Raw genomic sequence first — 20,733 nt, forward strand, 5'->3', positions numbered from 1 at the left:
CTCTACTTCTCTTACTTGATTTTTAAAATCCCTTTTGAGCTTTTCCATGGCCTAAGGCCAATTCATATTTTTCTTGGAGACTTTGGATGGAGGAGCTTTGACTTTGTTGTCTTATGTTTGTGTATTTTGGTCTTCCTTGTTAAAAAAGAAGATTCTATAGTCTGATTATTTTTTGGGTTTTTGCTCATTTCCCCAGCTATTTACTTGACATTTGAGTTCTTTGTCAAGGTAGTTCTCTGCTCCCAGTGGGGGAAGGGTGCACTCTCAGCTGCTTGATCTCCCCACAATCAGTGGGCCTAGAGCCCCAGAAACAGCAACTTCCACTATTCCTACTGCTGTTGCGGATGCAGCTGGCTCCTTTGACCCCCTCTGCCACCCTGGGGCTGGGGCTAGACCACTCTACTCTCTCACACAGATCCAACAGGTTTTTTCCACTGACTTTTCAATTTGTCTTTGACATTTTGAATTTATGAAGTCCGGAAACCACCACAGGTTCCAGTGCTTCAGTCCCCCCAAGGCCTGCTCAGTTTCTGTCTGTTCCCATGCAGCCCACACTGTATTGTGCTTTGCTCCCCTCCCAGCACAATAGATGCTTCCCGTTAACCTTCCAGGCTATCTTGGGCTGGAAATTTGTTTCACTCTTTCATTCTGTGGGTTCTGCAGCTCCAGAATGTGTTTAGATCAATTTTTTACAGGTATTTACAGGGTTTTGGGGGGAGAATTCTAGCAAGTCCTCGTTTTTATTCCACCATCTTGATTCTACCCCATGAAAATATGAATATATATATATATATATATATATATATATATATATATATATATATATATATATATATATATATATATATATATATATATATATGTACCTTAATTTAGACCTTCCAGAGTTAAGATCACCAGTTGTGGAAAATTCTCATAGGTCTTTTAAATAAGTCTTGGTAGTACTGAGTACCTTTTAAAGATTTTTCTTCCTTTAGAAAATTCAGTTCATATTTTATCCCCTCATGTGTTAACATATAATGGTTGAAGCTTAATGTTTCATTCACTATAAACCTGCTCTCTTCTAGTAAATTTTTTTTTTAAATTTTTAAAATGGTAAAGAGCAGAGTATTTCAAAATTATATGTGAGAATCTTAGTAGCCCATTTTTTCCAATCGAACCCTTCATTTGACATTATTGTGCCCTGTATTTGTGCCCACTTTCTCTGCTCTGTATTATATAGCAAGAGTTATTTTCTTCATCAGTTGTAAGGGACTTGTTTTACAGAGCTTATGATTATGGCAATTTCTCTACATTTGAGCTCACCAGATAGATTGTAACCTCCTGAAGTTCAGGAAATGCATCTTGTACATATGTGATTCTCCCACAGATGAACCACTAGGTCAACGGCAAAGTGAATATTGCTTACATAGTGCCTCATTCACTTGATGTTTCTTTCTGAATGTTATGAAGGAAGATCTGATTTAATTTGACAGAGAAATGGAAAAAAATTCAGAACCTCATTTTTTTTTCCTCAAGCAAAAGTCCACATTCTCCTTTAATCTAACTTGCATAAATCAACTAGGTGGAACAATAGATCGATATGATCAGGAAGACCTGAGTTCAAACCTTGCCTCAGACAATTAATAGTTGTATGGCCCTGGGCAAGTCACTTGACATCCAAACCTTTGTTTTCTGAACTGCAAAATTGGGGTTATTATGTCACATACTTCACAGGATTGTTGTAAGTATAAAATGAAATAGTAAAGCACTTTATAAATCATCAAGTATTAGCAATCACTATTACTTTTACCAGAAAAAAAGATAAAATTAATTTATTAACCAACCTAGTCTATGTCTAATAATAAATAGAAATAGTTTACCTCTATTAGTCATGACAATTAAGTAGAAATGCATTGTACTGACATGAAAACTACCCTACAAACATTGATAAGAATTTTCTAAGCCTATAACTACAAATTGTTTCCCTCTGCTGTATCCCTATAGTACTGGTTCTCAAACTGTGGTCCTTGGACCCTTGAGGGACTCTTGAAGACCCTTTTAGGGGATCTGTGAGGAAGATATCAAAATTATTTTTAACAATACTAATAAAGCATTTGCTTCTTAAAATATTCTTCCCTTTCCCATTTATATGTATGTAAAGCCAGATTTTCTTCATATACTTCAACCAAAACAAGGTATTACAACAGATTGAAAATAGAAGTAGATATGAGAAAGAAGCTGCCTTCTATTAAGCCAGATTATTTGCAAATCTATTAAGAGATCTACAGAAATATTAAAACAATTCATCTCATTCATTCTTTTGGTTTGGATTTTTTTTTTGATTTTCAGAAAAATATGCTATTTATGTTGACATGCCATGGGTTTTTAGTTGTTATTTTAAATAAGTAAATTTTTTTTTAATTTATTAGCTCTGACTTCTAATGCGTTGTTCAGTTGTTAAGTTGTGTCTGACTCATGACTGCATGGACCATAGCAAGTCAGGCTTTTTTATCTTCCACTATTTCTCAAAGTCTGTCCAGGTTCATGTTTTATATCCATACTATTTATCCATCACATTCTCTGTTGTCCCCTTCTCCTCTTTGCCTTCAGTCTTTTCCAGTATCAGTCTTTTCCAGTTACTTCCATCTTCACATTATGTGGCCAATTGTTTAAGCTTCAGCTTTAGTATTTGACCTTTCAATGAATAGCCTTAATTAATTTCTTCAAGTATTGACTTATTTAATCTTCTTGTTGTCCAAGAGACTCTCAAAAGTCTTTTCCAGCATCACAATTTGAAATCATTGATTCTGTGGCACTCAGCTTTCCTTATAGTCCAACTCTCACAGCCTTGCATTGCTAGTAGAAAAAGCATAGCTTTGACTTTGTTGACAAAGTGATGTCTCTGATTTTTAGTATGCTGCCCAGATTTGCCACAGCTTTCCTTCCAAGGAGCAAGCATCTTTTAACTTCATGGCTGCAGTTGCCATCTGCAGTGACATTTGAGTCCAAGAACAGAAAATCTAACATTGTTTCCATTTTTCCTCTCTCTGTTTTCCAGGAAATGATGGGACCAGGTGCCAAGATCTTCACTTCTTTTATATTAGGCTTCAAGTCAATTTTTATACTTTCCTCTTTCACCCTCATCAAGAGACTTCTTAATGTTTCTTCACTTTCTGCTCTGAGAGTAGTAATATCTCCATATATGAAATTATTGATATTTCTCCCAGCAACCTTAATTCCAGCTTTTGATTCATCCAGTCAGGCATTTCACCTGATGTACTCTGCATATAAGTGAAATAAATAAGGGGACAATATACAGCCATGTCATATTTCTTTTCCAATCTAAAACCAATCAGTTGTTCCATGTTCAGTTCTTGGACCAAATACAGGTTCCTCAGGAGACAAGTAAGACGACCTGAAACTCCCATTTCTTTGAAGACTTGCCACATTTTGTGGTGATCCACATGGTCAAAGATTTTAGTGTAATCAATGAAACAGAAGTAGATTTTTTTCTGGAACTCACTTGCTTTCTCCATAATCTAACAAATATTGGCCATTTGATCTCTAGTTCCTCTGACACTTTGAAAACTATCTTGCTCTTCTGGTAATTCCCCAATCACATATTGCTAAAGCCTACTTTGCAGAATCATAAGCATAACCTTGCTGGCATATGAAATGAATGTGACTGTTCAGTAATTTGAACATTCTTTGGCATTGCCCTTCTTTGAGATTTGGATAACATGATCTTTTCCAACCCAGTGGCCACTGTTAAGTTTTACAAATTTCTGATCATATTGAGCATAGCACTTTAAGAGCATCATCTTTTAGGATTTTAAATAGCTCAACTGGAATTTCATCACCTCCACTAGCTTTATTGTTAGCAATGCTTCTTAAGGCCCACTTGACTTCATTCTCCAGGATGTCTGGCTCGAGGACTATGCTGCTCAAGGTTACTTACAATGAACAGGACATAGCGGAGAGTTCTAACGAAAGTGATCCACCAAAGAAGGAAATGGCAAATTTCTAACATAGTAAATACATATCTATCTATATAACCTATATGAACAAAAACTATTTGGAATCCTCAAAATTTTTCAAGAATGTAAAGAGGTACTCAATAACTTTTAAGGATATAAAGACATCATCGATAATTTTTAAGTGTAAAAGAATCCTCAGTTTTTAAAAGTGCAAATAGTTCAATATTTTTAGAGTATAAATGGGTCCTCAATCACTTAAGAGTATAACTATGTCCCAAGTCTAAAAAGTTTGAGATCTTCCTTCTGTTCTCAGGCCCCAAATGACTATTTAGAACCCTAAAGTAGTCATTTCAGAAAATAGCAAACATTTTAATAAAGGAGGATTTGCATTGTTACCAAAAAGGAACCAAGAATGAGATTAACTAAAGGCAAATAACATTATATCAATGAAGTTATAGTTCCTTTTCCTGTTTCTAAATAACAAATGTGTTTTATAGTTGCATAAGTACAGATAATATCAAAGCCAAATAGAGCATAACTTTGATATCACTAGCACCTCAGAAAGTTTGTGAAAAGACGGGGGCACTGCCAGACCTAAGAATTGGGATCAGCAGAAAATACACCAAAGGCAGTTTCAACATTAATCAATCTGGAACCTTATCAAACAATACAGACTCTGTGGAATATCTGTGGGTAGAATTCTTATGAATGTAAATTCCATAGTTAAAGTATACAAAAATGGTCATTGAGATCTATAATAAACTAGTATGGAAGAATAATGACACTAATATGAAACATTCAATATGACACTCAATTCAATTCATATGTATTAAACAGGGGCAGAGCCAAGATGGCGGAGTAGAAAGAAACATATACACAGGGTCTCCCCACACAGCCCATAAAATACCCATAGAGAGGAACTCTCAACAAATTTTGGAGCAGCAGAAGTGGAGAACAACAGAGTGAAGGAGATTTCCAGCCCAAAGTGACCTGAAAGGCCCACGGGAAATGTCTGCTGCACCTGGAGCAGAGCAGAGTGGAGCCCAGCCCAGCCTTGGCCTCACGGCATGGTTGGCAAACAGCCCTCAAGGGCAGAATCTCCAGTCGCGGAATCCCCAGTCTCAGCAGCAGCAGGCTGGAAGATCCCTCAGCCCACAGGCGCCAAAGGTCAGTGACAGGGTTTTCTCAGCTGGCCAGGAAGGGAGAAGGGACTTTCCATACCTCTGGCAGCAGGCAGCCACCTCAGAGGCTACATAGCAGCCACATACATTGTTGGAGCGTAAAAACCCTGAGGGCACTGAGGAGCTGATTCTTGCCTCCGCCCTGTGTGGAAGTCCTGGGTGAGCTGGTCTTTGTCTCACACTGAATGGCAGCCCTGCCCATCCAGCTTATCTGAAAATCAGCCCCCAGTGCTGACTTGGCAGAACTGGAGGCCAGGTGGCTGTAGAGAGGTAAATACTAAGATTCTGGGTACAGAAATCCTCTATGTCCAGACCAGTACATGCTTGATTGTGCCACCTTGGAGGAACTGAGATCTCACAGATTCCCAGAGCATACCCTACTCTTGACAAAGGACCCAAAAGTCAAGGAACTGGTTGGGGAAAATGCCCAAAAAAAGGGGGGAAAAATAAGACTATAGAAGACTATAGATATCTTCTCTCATCCTTTCTGATGAGGAAGAACAATGCTTACCATCAGAGAAAGACATAAAAGTCAAGGCTTCTATATCCCAAATATCCAAAATAAATATTTAATGGGCTCAGGCCATGGAAGAGCTTAAAAAGGATTTTGAAAATCAAGTAAGAGAGGTGGATGAAAAATTGGGAAGAGAAATGAGAGAGATGCAAGAAAAGCATGAAAAACAGGTCAACATCTTGCTAAAGAAGACCCAAAAAATTTCTGAAGAAAATAACACCTGAAAAATAGGCTAACTAAATTGGCAAAAGAGGTTTAAAAAGCCAATGAGGAGAAGAATGTTTTAAAAAAGCAGAATTAGCCAAATGGAAAAGGAAGTTCAAAAGCTCACTGAAGAAAATAGTTCTTTCAAAATTAGAATGGAACAGATGGAGGCTAATGACTTTAGGAGAAACCAAGAAATCACAAAACAAAACCAAAAAAATGAAAAAATGGAGGATAATGTGAAATATCTCATTGGAAAAACAACAGACCTGGAAAATAGATCCAGGAGAGACAATATAAAAATTATGGCACTACCTGAAAGCCATGATCAAAAAAAGAGCCTAGACATCATCTTTCATGAAATTATCAAGGAAAACTGCCCTGATATTCTAGAACCAGAGGGCAAAATAAGCATTCAAGGAATCCACCAATCACCACCTGAAAGAGATCCAAAAAGAGAAACTCCTAGGAACATTGTGGCCAAATTCCAGAGTTCCCTGGTCAAGGAGAAAATATTGCAAGCAGCTAGAAAGAAATAATTCAAGTATTGTGGAAATACAATCAGGATAACACAAGATCTAGCAGCCTCTACATTAAGGGATCGAAGGGCATGGAATAGGATATTCCAGAAGCCAAAGGAAGTAGGACTAAAACCAAGAATCACCTACCCAGCAAAACTGAGTATAATACTTCAGGGGAAAAAATGGTCTTTCAATGAAATTGAGGACTTTCAAGCATTCTTGATGAAAAGACCAGAATTGAAAAAAAAAAATTTGACTTTCAAACACAAGAATGAAGAGAAGCATGAAAAGGCAAACAGCAAAGAGAAGTCATAAGGGGACTTACTAAAGTTGAACTATTTACATTCCTACATGGAAAGACAATATTTGTAACTCCTGAAACTTTTTTCAGTATCTGGGTAGTTGGTAGAATTACACATACACACACACAGAGAGAGAGAGAGAGAGAGAGAGAGAGAGAGAGAGAGAGAGAGAGAGAGGGAGAGAGGGAGGGAGGGAGAGAGAGAGAGAGAGAGAGGGAGAGAGGAAGGGAGGGAGAGAGAGAGAGAGAGAGAGAGAGAGAGGGAGGGAGGGAGGGAGGGAGGGAGAGAGAGAGAGAGAGAGAGAGAGAGAGAGAGAGAGAGAGAGAGAGAGAGAGAGAGAGAGAGAGAGAGAGCACAGGGTGAATTGAAGAGGATGGGATCATATCTTTAAATAATGAAATTTAGCCATGAGAGACAAATATATTGGGAGGAGAAAGGGAGAAATGGAATAGGGCAAATTATCACTCATAAAAGAGGCAAGTAAAAGACTTTTCAGTGGAGGGAAAAGGGGGAGAGGTGAGAGAAAAAACATGACACTTACTCTCATCACATTTAACTAAAGGAAGGAATAAAATGCACACACATTTTGGTATGAAAACCTATCTTACAATACAGGATAGTGGGGGAGAAGGGGATAAGCAGGGTGGGGGGGGGATAATGGAAGGGAGGGCAATGGGAGGAGGGAGTAATCTTGGGGAGGGATAGGATCAAAAGAGAGAAAAGAAGAAACGAGGGGCAGGATAGGATGGAGGGAAATATAGTTAGTCTTACACAACACGACTATTATGGAAGTCATTTGCAAAGCTACACAGATATGGCCTATATTGAATTGCTTGCCTTCCCAAAGGGAATGGCTGAGGAGGGAGGAATGAAGACAAACTGGAACTCAAAGTTTTAGGAACAACTGTTGAGTATTGTTCTTGCAACTAGGAAATAGAAATACAGATAATGGGGTATAGAAATTTATCCTGCCCTTCAGGACAAAAGAGAAGATGGGAATAAGGGAAGGGAGGGATGTTAGAAGGGAGGACAGATTGGTGATAGGGGTAATTAGAATGCTCAGCGTTTTGGGGTGGGGGGAGGAGAGAAATGGGGAGAAAATTTGGAACCCAAAATTTTGTGGAAATGAATGTTGAAAACTTAAATAAATAAATTTAAATACAAAAAAAGAAAAACAATAAAAATAATTATCACAAAAAAATGTATTAAACATCTATTATATGGAAAGTAATTGATGAATCTACAAATTTAATCCAAGTAGTGAAAAATTTAAATTACCCGTGAACTGATTTGTAAAATACATAAGCTTAGGAAAAGATGTAAAGGGATGAGTTTGGAAGAAGATAAATAATTGCTATTTAGGAAAGCCAACCATCTTCATCATCAAAATCATCATCAGACATATATAGAAGGGATAATAACATATATATATATATATATATATAGTTTCATAAGCAGGTGCTTGTTAAACAAGCGTAGAAGCAGGTAGCATAAATTAAAATGATGATTCTATAGACGAGTAAACTGAGGCTCCTAGAGGTTAAATAGTTTCTTCATAATTACAAAGTAGTAGACTAAGGTCTTAAACACTATTGGAGGCTGTCTGTAACACCAGGACTTTTCTTAGTCCTTCTTAGTTCAGACTCTACATTGGGATGCACTCGTAAGAACATTTAACAAAGGAGGTTTATTTTTGCAATATGCAGCACAGATACAGATTACTCAACAGATACAGAAAACCCACCCCCCCACTCATCCCCACTTTTCTCCATCTGAAAACATGTATGGTCAATGGATCATCAGAGCAAAGTATCTTGCGTGGTCTGAGAGGCACAGATTCTACATGACCAGAACATCCTATGTCCTGATGTAGATGACTAGAAAGTTGTATCAGGAAAGCCAGAGTCAGTCAGGTCCCAGAGACAACTTTGTCCTGGGTCTGTCCCATGTTGGTTGGGTATAAGGGTAGAGTAGGAAGGATGCTACTTTCCCAGCAGCAGCTTTGTCCTATCACAACCAAGTCTAGTTGCTCTCTATTATTGACTAAATTAGGTTCAACATTCTAGTGGGAAAGGAAAAATCCAAAATTTTTGTTTGGCAGCAAAGTGGTTTTAGAAAAATGACATAATTGGGAAAAAAGTCAGAATATAATGAAAAATTTGAGCAAATTATTTTACAGAATAAATCATACATGGAAAGTTTAAGGGTGTCTAAAAGCACATCAATGAAAAGCCAAGGGGGAAAATTGCCCCAGGGAAAAAAATGTCCTGCAGAACTAATAGGCAAAGCATATTAGGTTCAAATCTTGGTTCTACTAATTAGTAACTGTGTGACCATGAGAAAATTGTTTAATATCTCTGGCTTACTCATCTATTAAATGAGGAATTTGGACTAGATGATCTCAGATCTCAGCATAAAATCTGTGATCCTATGAACAAACTTTCATGGGGAGGAAATGAATCTTTTAAATATAGATGTATGCACACACATATATTCATATACATGTATATTTTCTGGATTGTCACAGGGAAATGAACAAGATGTCTCAGGTTGGGTGCCCATTAGAACTCACATGTTCCAAAAATCATTTGGAAGATTTACTTGCAACTGATTCCAAAATCCAATATGGAAAGGTTCTCCCTCTCAGCCTGGAAAGAGGAGAGTCCACTCATTTTCATGACACAGTTCAGGGTCAATTAGCTGCCTTTCTGTATTATAAATAAGAATTAAGGTTCTAATTATTAGAAATTGAGCTCCTTGAGAGGAAAGACTGTCTTTCTGCTTATACTTATATTCTGAGTGTGTAGTACCATACCTGGTACTTGGTATGAATTTAATAAATAATTTGTTGATCATAATTAGTAATAATAATGGCTTATTTGACAAAATACACACTAACAATGGGATAAATTAACTGCAAAGATTATTTCCATGTAAAATCTCCATATTTACAGATAACATGATGCTTTCATGAGTACTGTCAAGTTAGTCATTGTAAATTAAGAGATCAAACACTGCTATCTTTATTTTACTTAATATAATAGATCCCTGATGTTATTGGTATAGGTATGCCCTCAATGAATTCAAGTTATTATTTCTCCATACATCTTAATTTGTGTATTTATTACCCTTATCTCCATATTCCCTTACATAGCATCATTTAGAAAATATTGGTGTTAATATAAGCATTTGTGATATCAAAACACCTTGGGATCATCTTGCAAATGATTTTTTGAGCCCAATTTTCCAAATACAGTCACTAAGCTCATTTTTAGGTCCTCTCTAAAATGTATGCATTGAAAAAAAGTTTCAGTTTAAAAAGATTAATGTATACATTGGTGAACAAACTCAATAAAATACCATCCAGCTGCATATTTTATCACTAACGTATGTATCTTTTATCAGCTTTGTTTTTCTAGTGTATATGTTTGCATCAATATTTACAGAGTCTACATTTTTCAATAAATACCTCAATATTAAAAAGATCTGTGATTTCATCGGTGTGTGAATTTTTCCCAGCTATCTATGCCTTCTCATAATTCCCACAGATTCTCCACTGAGAAGCTAATCAATGAACTGGAGATCTTCCTCTAGGTCAGCAGTTCTTAACCTTTTTTGTGTCGTGGATCCCTTTAGCAGTCTGGTGGAGTCAATAGTCCCTTCCTCAGAATCATGTTTTCAAATGCATAAAATAAAACACACAGGATTACAAAGAAAACCAAATTGTGAAAATATGGTAGTCAAAATATTCATTAAAACCCATGGGTTCATGAACCCCAGATTAAGAACATTTGCTCTAGACCTTTTAAATGTTATGAATAACTATATGAGCAGTCCATTTTCTTTTCTGATCCCAAATTTCCTGAATTATACACCTTATGTCATTTTTTGTGAGGATGTCATCATTGGAAATAAGGTGCAGCCTACCATGTCACTCTTCATTGAACGTTGAGTCACCGACAACTTTAATTTTTTTTTTTTTTTGGAGAATGAGATTTTTTTCATCTTATAACATGAAGAAACTATTTGTGTTGAAATGGTGGGTTTCTATATAAAAGAATAGTCTGGAAATGGTAAAGGCAAAAAATAAAATTAGTATAATATTATGTGGGAAAGTGCACCAGGAGAATTTTGCCACCAATAGGAAATTTCTTTTTGTTTTGGAGTCTCTGCAGGAAATCTTCCAGAAACATAAAGAAAACTTTATTCTTCATATTTTGAAGTCTTATTTAAAATTACTTTTACTTATAATCTAGAATAAATAATTCAACTTCGGTGGGCCTCAGCTTCCTCCCCTGTGAAATAAAGACGTTAGATTAAATGATCCCTAAAGATTTCATGGAATTAAAAGATCTCCATATCTAAAAACCTATCCTTTTATGATTCAAGGTCTAGCTATATAATTGGTCCAATGTCCCAAAAATCATATGTCATACATATTATTATATCCAAACCTACATTCTCAGCATTTGTCTTTGATCATCCTTTAAATACATAACAATTCATTTCCCTACAATGCCACCTGCCAAATAGTTAAAATGCTAGAAAATACAATCATTAAAAAATTGAATCAATTGGTTTTCAATTCTAAGACTTTCTACTGCACAATAAACTCAACTTTTAAAATTCTTCATATCTAAATGCCTTAATCTTATAAGAAGCCAAATTAAATGCACTATTTTACTTTTCAATAAAACAATATGAATAAAAACAAAATGGGGCATGTAATCTTTTATCCAGTATCCATGTTAATCTTCTTTACTTTAATCCATCTAATGCAAGTTTTATATCAAGTAATTCTATTTTTGACACATATAATGTAGTAATCTGTCTTCTTAAGTTCAAACTGAAAAATTCATTGATTTTGAAACTCACAAGCTTTAATGTTAATCAAAAATGTCATCATGATTAAAATCAGAGAGATCATTTAAATTAATTACTGGACTCCCCTCAACATCAGATGGCATCTTTTCCCCTCAGAAAATCCTTACTCAAAATAATGAATTACTAAGTTACTAGACTATGTTAAGGTTACTATTTATTACAGTATTCTTAATTGTTATATTCTCTCTTGGACTCAAAAGATGTTTACATATTAATCCAATTTTTCCCTCATACCTATAGGAAATGGGATGGTTCTGCCCCTAACTTGCAATGTTACTTATAATAGTTACTTAACCTTTCTGAGACAGTTTTCTCACCAGTGATCAGGCTTGGATCAAATACATCAAGTCCCTTCTTTTCTCCTAACACTATGGCCTTAAGTTATAGTACCTAAACTTTACAAATGGTAAACAAGAGTTGATAGGATTTAAATGGCTTGATCTAGGGTCAGACAGCTAGTCAGGTCTCAGAAATGAGGTGGGTCTCCAGACTTTCATTCCAGTGCTCTCATTACTGGTATCAGCTCTTTTACTGAGTTTCACTAATTGAAAAGAACCTTCCAAAATGCTTTAAGTTTAAAATATATTTTGTTTACATATGAAAATCAAGATAAACTTTTCCTAGCCTATTTCTTTTTTTACACTCTTATTTTTTTTATTAGAGTACCACAACAGATTAAAAAATTGATATATGACTGTTCAGTGGTTTCAAAAGTCCTAGGAATGGCACCTCAGATGGATGCTATAAAAAAAGAAGATAGGAAGAGTTTCAGTGATCTCAGTATCACAGTTCATAATAATAGCTTCCACAAGGACATTTACATATATCTATATATGTATATGTACATATATACATATATACACATACACACACACACACACACATATCATTTGCTATGTACCTACTATGTGCTAAACACTATGCCAAGTGCTTTACAAATAACTCTTTTGATCCTCACAACAACCCTGGGAAGTAGGTGCTATTATTTTCCCCATTTTACATTTGATGAAACTGATGCAGACAAAGGTTAAGTGAGCCTAAGGCTGGATTTGATTTAGGTCAGTGGTGCCAAACTCAAATAGAAAGGAATTTCTATAGGTCCCATACTGATGTGGAAAAACACAAATTAACATTATATTATATTTTTATTTTTATTTTTTAAACATTTACCAACTACATTTTAATCTGGTTCAGTGTCATTCTGGAGTTTTGCAGCCAGCTTCTGTCCAGGGACAAGTTTAAGACCTCTGACTTAGGTCTTCCTGACTTCAGGCACAGCACTATATCCACCATGCCACCTTGCTTTCCTTATGAGTATTTAACTGATGTTCTATACATTCATTGTTTTACTTTTCCCCTCATATTCTCTCATTTCTTCTTCCATTACTCCTTCTTATTAGCCTCCAACCATTCTAACTTCTTTTCCAGTGATCACTCTCTTATATGTCATGTTATGTTTGAAAATTAAAGGTCTACTGATTTATTAGTTAGGCTAGCAGGACCTAATCAATTGGGTCAATGACCAAAGACCTGAAGTAGGGCTCACCAGCATTAACATAGTTTGAGGGAGTACAGAGTTCAGTAGGTAGGAAACAAGTTATGATTGGTTAAAAGAGCTCACCATCATGAATAGTGAAATCAATATGCTTGGTTATAGAGCTGAGATGTGTGAGACAATATGATTAGTTGAAAATTGAGAATAAGGAGCTAACAACCTCCTTCTTTCCTCTTGTGACTAAGAAATGTTCATTATTTGAGTCTACCCACAATATTAGAGATAATATGCCAGACTTCTTTGGAAGATGAACCAGACATCTTTGAAGGATAGCTTAGTGGTGTAAAGATACTAGATCAGACTCCCTGATGTCTACCCACATGCCTCAAGTACAATATATTTTCGAGAGGCAAGAATATGATTAGCAGAACTAGATGTCTAAAATTAACTCATTAGAGAACAGCTGAATTCCCAAACTAAGTTCAGAGACAGAACCATGACTTACACAGCTACAGGACAAAATCAACAGGATCAAAATCAATCTAATTATTGCAGTTCCCACACCTAAAATGCTAAAAATGGTCCAGAGGCAAAATGAAATTGCTGGATGGGGGGAGAGGCTAGAAAAATGTGTGGGGTTTTTTTGCCCCTTTAAGCTACAATTTTCTTGAAGGCTATACTAACAATAAATATTATTGAATAATATAGCAGACATTTTTTATTAAATAAAAGAGACCATGTTTATTTCCATATGCTAAATAGTACCATGAGCACTTAATAAGTGTGACCAACCTCCTCACATCTACTGTGGTTGCCAAGAAAACTCATAACCCAGTGAAGTATCTGCCCAGCAGGCTCCTTACATAGAGGCTCCATACTCTGTTCTGGGAACTAGCTGCAGTTACAATCCCATAGCTAAACATGATCTCTGTTATCCAGTGCCCCATGACTACCTCTGCTCTCTGAAGTTCAACCTCAAGGACACCTGGGTAATCTCCTTCTCCTTTTTAGACTCCTGAGAAGTCTATACACAATTATTTGCCAATTCCTGAATTTCTTAACACCTGTGGGTGTGGCAGGCTGGGGTGGGGGTAGTTACAGCAGTAAGAGCTTGAATATGAAAAGTATATAGGATGAAATCATAGAAGAGTGGAAAGACAATTGGACTTGGAATCAGATGAGCTAGCTTCAAAACCTGATCCTGGAACTTAGAAGCTATGTGACCCCCAGAAATTCATTTAATATCTCTGAACCTCAGTTTCCATATCTATAAAATGGGCATGGAGGAGGTGACTAGATGAATTCAAAGGTCCAATTCTAAATATTTGATGCTGTGATCTATCTTAGAACTAGGAGTCTAAGAGTCCCAATAAATCTTTGCTCTTGCCACTTCTATTCAGTTGTACACAGCATGTCTCAAAAGTCTTAATGCAGTTTTAATCTTTAATATATCCTATATGGTAGCAAGAGAGAATATTCAATTATTTCTCAGTATTAATCTGTGATCATTTAATAGGATTTTACTATGTTTCAGACATCGCGCAAGGCATCAGAGATAGAAGAACACAAGTGAAACAGTCCCTATTCTTGTGGAACTTCATTCTTCTATATATAGAACCACTATCTCATCTTATCCTAAAAACAGTTCTGTGAGGTATTTTACAGATAAGGAAGCTAAGGCTCAGAGAGATGAAATAACTTACCCAAGGTCATCTAGTTAAAAAAAAGCAATGAAGCAAGGGTTCAAACTCAAGGCCTTTCAATCATACTCCTTAGGTTCTTTTCCTTATTACATAGTTTCCTCTATAGAGAAATATGCCTACATTTTTTATGAGGGTTAACTGTAGATTTTACTGGCTTTTATCTAGAGCCAAGTTAAAGTAGCTTCACTGTCAGCAAGCCAAGTCAAAAAAAAATGAGAATGGTTCAATAAAAACAAAAGGTTAGAGTGGGAGTACATCACAGGGATTCCGCCTGGAAGAAAACCTGACAGAGCTTTGATATAGTTTGTTATTGTCTCAGATGCTAATTTTCCTCCCTCTGTGAGGGTATCAAACTGGTTGCTATTTCTGGATTAACAAATCACACAAGGCATTTTGTGCAAGCCCTTAATAATTGTTTATGATAATAATGCATGCCTGCTTGTTTTGAGAATACCATATCTGATGCTATCTGAAGATACAGAAAAGTCTTAGAGGAAAAGTAATCATTTGCATTCTTGCTCCTACAAGAATGAGAAAACCCACAAGAACCTGGATACTCTCTGGTGCTTAAACCATGGAAACTTCTCTATACCCCTTCCTCCCAGGAAAAAGTACAATGTGATCTAGTTCACAAAGAAAGGGAAAATAATGAAGGAAAGTGGTTGGACTAGAAGTCACCTAAGACTTCTGCTACCTTGGAAATCTTAGCATTCCAATACCCTGTTGGATTAAGGTTTTCCTAGCCAAATCAAGATTAAAAAAAAGCAGGCCTACCCATATCTAATGAATTTTCTATATGAAAATATTCTGTCTCCCTCAAATTTAGATTTTTAAGCTTGCTTTCTCTTCCCCAGTCATTTTTTTTCTTTCAAGTAATTTTTCCAGTGCTATACTTAGAAAAATATTTATGATAGGCTAGCTTTCCATCGATCTCATAACTGGTGTGTTCCTTGAACATCAAAAAGACTCTTTCCTGAAGAATTTGACAATGCATTATGTCATTGTTTGATTCTGTCACAACTCTTCTGAGAAGTCATATCTAGGTGGTAGATGTCTTTTGGCTTTTCTCTAAGCTAAGAGATGTACCAGTTGTGATGACGTGTTTGTGTACTCCAGATGTAGATGTACTCTTGAGATATGTATGCATTATGTCCTGCATGGTATCTAGACTTTTAGTTATGGAAGCACCCAGTCAAGTGATGTTTTGTATATTGCTACCTATCATTCTTTTTCTCATCTACCGTTTGTATCCTCAAACTCCCTGAAAAGGCCATCTACAATAGCTAAATCCTTTCATTTTCTTCTTAACCCCTTATAATCTGGCTTCTGACATTATTCAATTGAAACTGCTGTCCCCAGCTGCCAAATCCAATGGTTTTTCCTCAGTTCTCATTCTCTTTAACCTCTTCTCAGTCTTCAACACTGCTGATCACTCTCTTCTTATTGATTTTCTCTTCTCTTCTAAGTTTCAGGGATACCACCCTCTCTTGGCTTTCCTCCTACCTGACATTCCTTCTCTGTCTCCTTTGTTGGATTCTCTTCCGCAATCACATCCTCTAATCAGAAATGTCCCTGGGGTTCTGTCCTGGGTCCTCTTCTCTTCTCTACTTCCACTTTAGTGATCTTATCAGCTCCCAAGGGTTTAATTATCATATCAATACTAATAATTCTCAAATCTACCTATCCTATCTCAATCTCTCAGTTGACCTCTAATCTTACATTTCCAACAACCTTTCATACATCTCGAATTGGCTGTCCAATAGACATTTGAAACTATTGTTCAAACTATTGTTCAAAACAGAACTCATTATCTCTCTCCACCTGACCACCTTCCCCTCTCCTGCCTTTCCTATTACTGAGAAGGGTAACACAGCCCTCCCAGTCCCTCAGGCTCAAAACCTGGATTTGTCCCAATCTCTCACCCTTCATATCAAAGCTATCACCTAGACTTGCCTATTTCACCTTCCCAACACCTCTTGAATATCTCTCTCCTATATGCCTCCTTTTCTTCTCTGACATTACTACCACTTAGGTTTCATGTAATGCCTAAATTACTGAATTGTGACTATATGTGAATACACCACTGGATTCTGGCATTTTGCTCACTGACTCTCTGCTCCTAACAAACTGATAAGACACTGTTGACACTGCTACTGGTGGTCGTGAGTAGTGTTTGCTCTACCAATCAGAACAAAGGTAGTACCAAAAATGAAGATGGCTATAAAAGAAATGGGATGATCAGTGAAGTCTCTCCCTCAGCTCTTTGCCCCACCAGTGGAGATATAGAAGCAGCTGCCATTAACAGCCTCATTGCTCTGGAATTTTGCCTTGACTCCTCTCATGAGGAGCCAGAGTCTAAAGCAGGAGTCTAGCGATGGTACAGTGCCAACTGCTCTCAGCATGAGCACTGCCCCTCCCATTCTCTGCTCTTTCATTGTTATCATTTACTACCCTTTTATATAAATAAAATTAGTGATCACTGATTCTTGCTGCAAGATTAATATGAATCATGCAACACCGATAGAAGCTTGGTGAAATGGCTAAATCTTATTAGAAAGTAGGAAACATTTCACAGGGAGAGGGAAGTTAGTAAAGCCCCACCCCATCCCAGGGAATCACAGACATGTTGGTATCACTCTGTGATAATATTTTTAGTCAGTTAAAGTTCAAAAGCAAGCAAGTTGTAAGCAGAAAGAAAATAATAACCTAAAGTGAATCAATAGCCCCTTGACATAGGAGAATAAGGATATAAGAATGGAAGAGAAGGTGAGGACAGGGAGGGACATCATCAAATTTACATATGGTTGCTCTCAATGTCATGTACCTTCTGATTTACCATGGGGGACGATTATAACAGAGATCACTTCATGTGCTCCAGCCCCTCTGAGATTAACCAGATTTACAGAAGAGTCCTCTACCACCTCTGCAGCATTGCCCTTCACCCATCCAACAGCCACATATGCATGCATGTATACATATACAAATGTAAACATCTGTGAGAATATGTGTGTGTGCATGTCTGTGGGTATATTTTGTGGGTATGTGTGAATATATGTGTATGTATATGTAACATATATAGAGGTAGCTAGGAGGCCCATTGTATAGAGTACTAGACTTCTAATCAGCAAGACAAGTTCAAATCTGACCTCAGACACTCACCAACTAAGTGACCCTGAACAAGTCACTTAACCAGTGTTTGCTTTATTCCACTGGAGAAGAAAATGGAAACCACTCTAGTATGTTTGCCAAAAACACAAACAGCAACAGCAACCCATACAGGGTTACAAAAAACACAACTAAAAGACTGTACAATAACAATATATGTGTATATATGCATACATATGTGTGTATTTTATATATGTTTGTATGTGTGTGCATGTGTTTGTATGTGCGTTTGCATAGTGAGAGACAAGTTGTGAAATACATTTGAACCATTGCCTTCAAAAGGTAGATGAATTGGTTCCTATAAACTACTGTTTGTTTCTTTTCTTACTTCAAGTTAGAACTAATGGACCAAATGGCTCTCCAGAGATGAGCAGGGACCATCTAGCCATTCACAGATAGATAGAAATGTCAATGTTCAATTAGCCTCTTGAACAATATTTTAAAAGAATTTTTATACTTACCTAATTTGTGAACTTAAGTCAGTGTAAATACTTTATTCAACTTTCATACTAGTTTCATTAATTAACAAAAAGAGTTTCCAAAGAATTACCTACCTGCAGGTGCTACTTTTCTGCATAACGTCAGCTCGATGATATCCAGAGAGTTTACAAAAACCGTCATTACTATAAACTATAGGCCAGTCCACAATCTGGGCATTTCCCAGTAAAAAACTTGATTCTAAAAAGGAAATAAGAAAGAGAAAATTACTTCACTTCACATGCTGAAAATTGAGTCAGAGTCTTTGGGTTCAAATCCTGCTTTCTACTCATTATCTGTATGATGTTGAGAAAATAGCAGTATTTGGGGCCCTCAGTTTCCTCATCTATAAAAGGAGAAGAATGGTTTAGATGATCACTGAGGTCCATTGTATTTCTAAATGCAAAATCCTATGATCTATAAATTATTTTAAGGAGTTATTTGAAAAAATGACAGATCACTTTTAGCATGGGTTTATTCATCATTCAATATTGTATACAACTATTATATTAAGATCATGTTATCAGTTAAGCTTCAACATTTGGATAAGATATATAGTAGATGGGTAGCTTGCATAACTAAAATAACTTTTAAGGAAAAAAAGGAAAGATAGTTTTCAAAGTCTGTGTGCACTCAATCATGTCATTAAACTATGAAATTAAATCATACCCAAGTCCGATAAATGATAAAATGGACAGAGTAAAGGACTTGAATTTGCCCTGGACAAGTAATATAATCTCTTTCAACCTCAGCTTTCTCATCTGTAAAATGAGGTTAATAACAGAACCACAAAGTTGAGGTAAGGATTAAATAAGTTAACATATGAAAAGTATTTTACAAATATTAAAGAATTACATAACTGCTAGCTATCATCATCATCATCATCATCATCATCATTATCATTATTTATTGTTACCTGTCAAAATTACACTTAAGATAAAAAGTTTATTGAGCCAAGATGGCAAAGGCAGAGATCCATCTGAGCTCTCTCCAAAACCCCTCCAAAAAACTTTAAATAATGCCTTAAAAAATATTCTGGAGTGGCATAACTCACAAAAAGACAGGGTGAAATAATTTTCCAGCCCAACAATTTAGAAAGTAGACAGGAAATCTCTGTTGTACCAGGGTAAGAGTGGAGCACAGCCCAGAGCTTGCTGCACACCACAAAACGGCAGCAGACCTTTGGGGCTACTGAGTCAGTGGTGGCAATGACTATCTCTGGACATCTCAGCCTACAGAGGGTAAGGAGGTCAGACAACTGGTCAGAAGAAGATTATGGGGGTCCCGTTGTTGGTACTGGCGTCAGAATTCTATTATAGGGCCCATATTTGGATCTTGGTTGTAGTCCCAGGGTGAGGAAGAACACTACCATACCCTGTGTGGCCACAGGAGAGCTGGGAACCTAGTCACTGGGTTCCAGTACAGAAAAGGGTGTTTGCAATCACTCACAGACCAAAGTAGTGAGCACACCTCTCCTTAGATCATACCACCTTGGAAGAACAAAAAGTTTACAGATCCCCAGAATAATCTCTGAAATAGTGGCACAAAAAACTTGAAGCTTTGGACAATTTTCCCTCCACTTAGTACGGAGTTGAAAGTCAAAACATAGGCTAAAAAAATGAGCAAAACAGCAGAAAAAATCCTATCTACAGAAAGCTAAAATAATGACAGTGAATACCAAAACACATACTCAGAGGAAGACAACAAAATCAAAAGTGCTACAGTCAAAGCCTCAAAGAAAAATATATATTGGTCTTAGGCCATGAAAGAGCTCCAAAAGAATTTTACAAATCAAGAGAGATTGAGAAAAAAATTGTAAGCCAGGGATCTGAGAATGGGAGAGAGGGTGCAGAAAGGGAGAGTCTTCACCAAATGTACATATGGTTGACCTCTATTTCATATACCTTCTGATGTACCATGGGTGAAGATTATAACAGAAAACACCCCATACCTTTTTTCTTGACCCATAGTAACCTTTATGTACCCATAGTAACTATGTAACCCGTAGTATAGGCACTCCCTATACCTAGAATTAAAAAGGATAAATGAAATATGACCAAACATCCAAGACCTTTTCTTGAGGCCATATAACCTTGGAGGAAAAGGGAGGTGGCCCCAAGACCCTTCCACAGCTTACAACATGGTGTGTCAGATGTGAGTGATTGAATACTTCACCATTAGAGAACAGAAAAGAGAGAAAGTCTGTCCCAGTCAGGTAGTTTTAAAGATGCAGGCAGTTCTGGCTATGTAGCAAGTGTAAGGGACTGCTCTCAACCATAATGTAGGCCAAGGTAGAATGTCTACTCATGCACCAGTCCTCCTGTCACC

General features: G+C 36.7%; 1 protein-coding gene across 1 annotated transcript in view; it reads right to left on the reverse strand.

Moving 5' to 3' along the window:
• KCNH5 (potassium voltage-gated channel subfamily H member 5) overlaps nt 1–20,733 on the reverse strand; it is a 492,146-nt gene that overhangs the window by 428,188 nt on the left and 43,225 nt on the right. Inside the window, exon 2 of the mRNA XM_072629412.1 lies at nt 18,483–18,606. Within this exon, the coding sequence (XP_072485513.1) occupies nt 18,483–18,606 (124 nt within the window). The remainder of the gene's footprint in view (nt 1–18,482; nt 18,607–20,733) is intronic.

The sequence above is a fragment of the Notamacropus eugenii genome, chromosome 1 (genome assembly GCF_028372415.1).
Source record: "Notamacropus eugenii isolate mMacEug1 chromosome 1, mMacEug1.pri_v2, whole genome shotgun sequence".
Lineage (NCBI taxonomy): Eukaryota > Metazoa > Chordata > Mammalia > Diprotodontia > Macropodidae > Notamacropus > Notamacropus eugenii.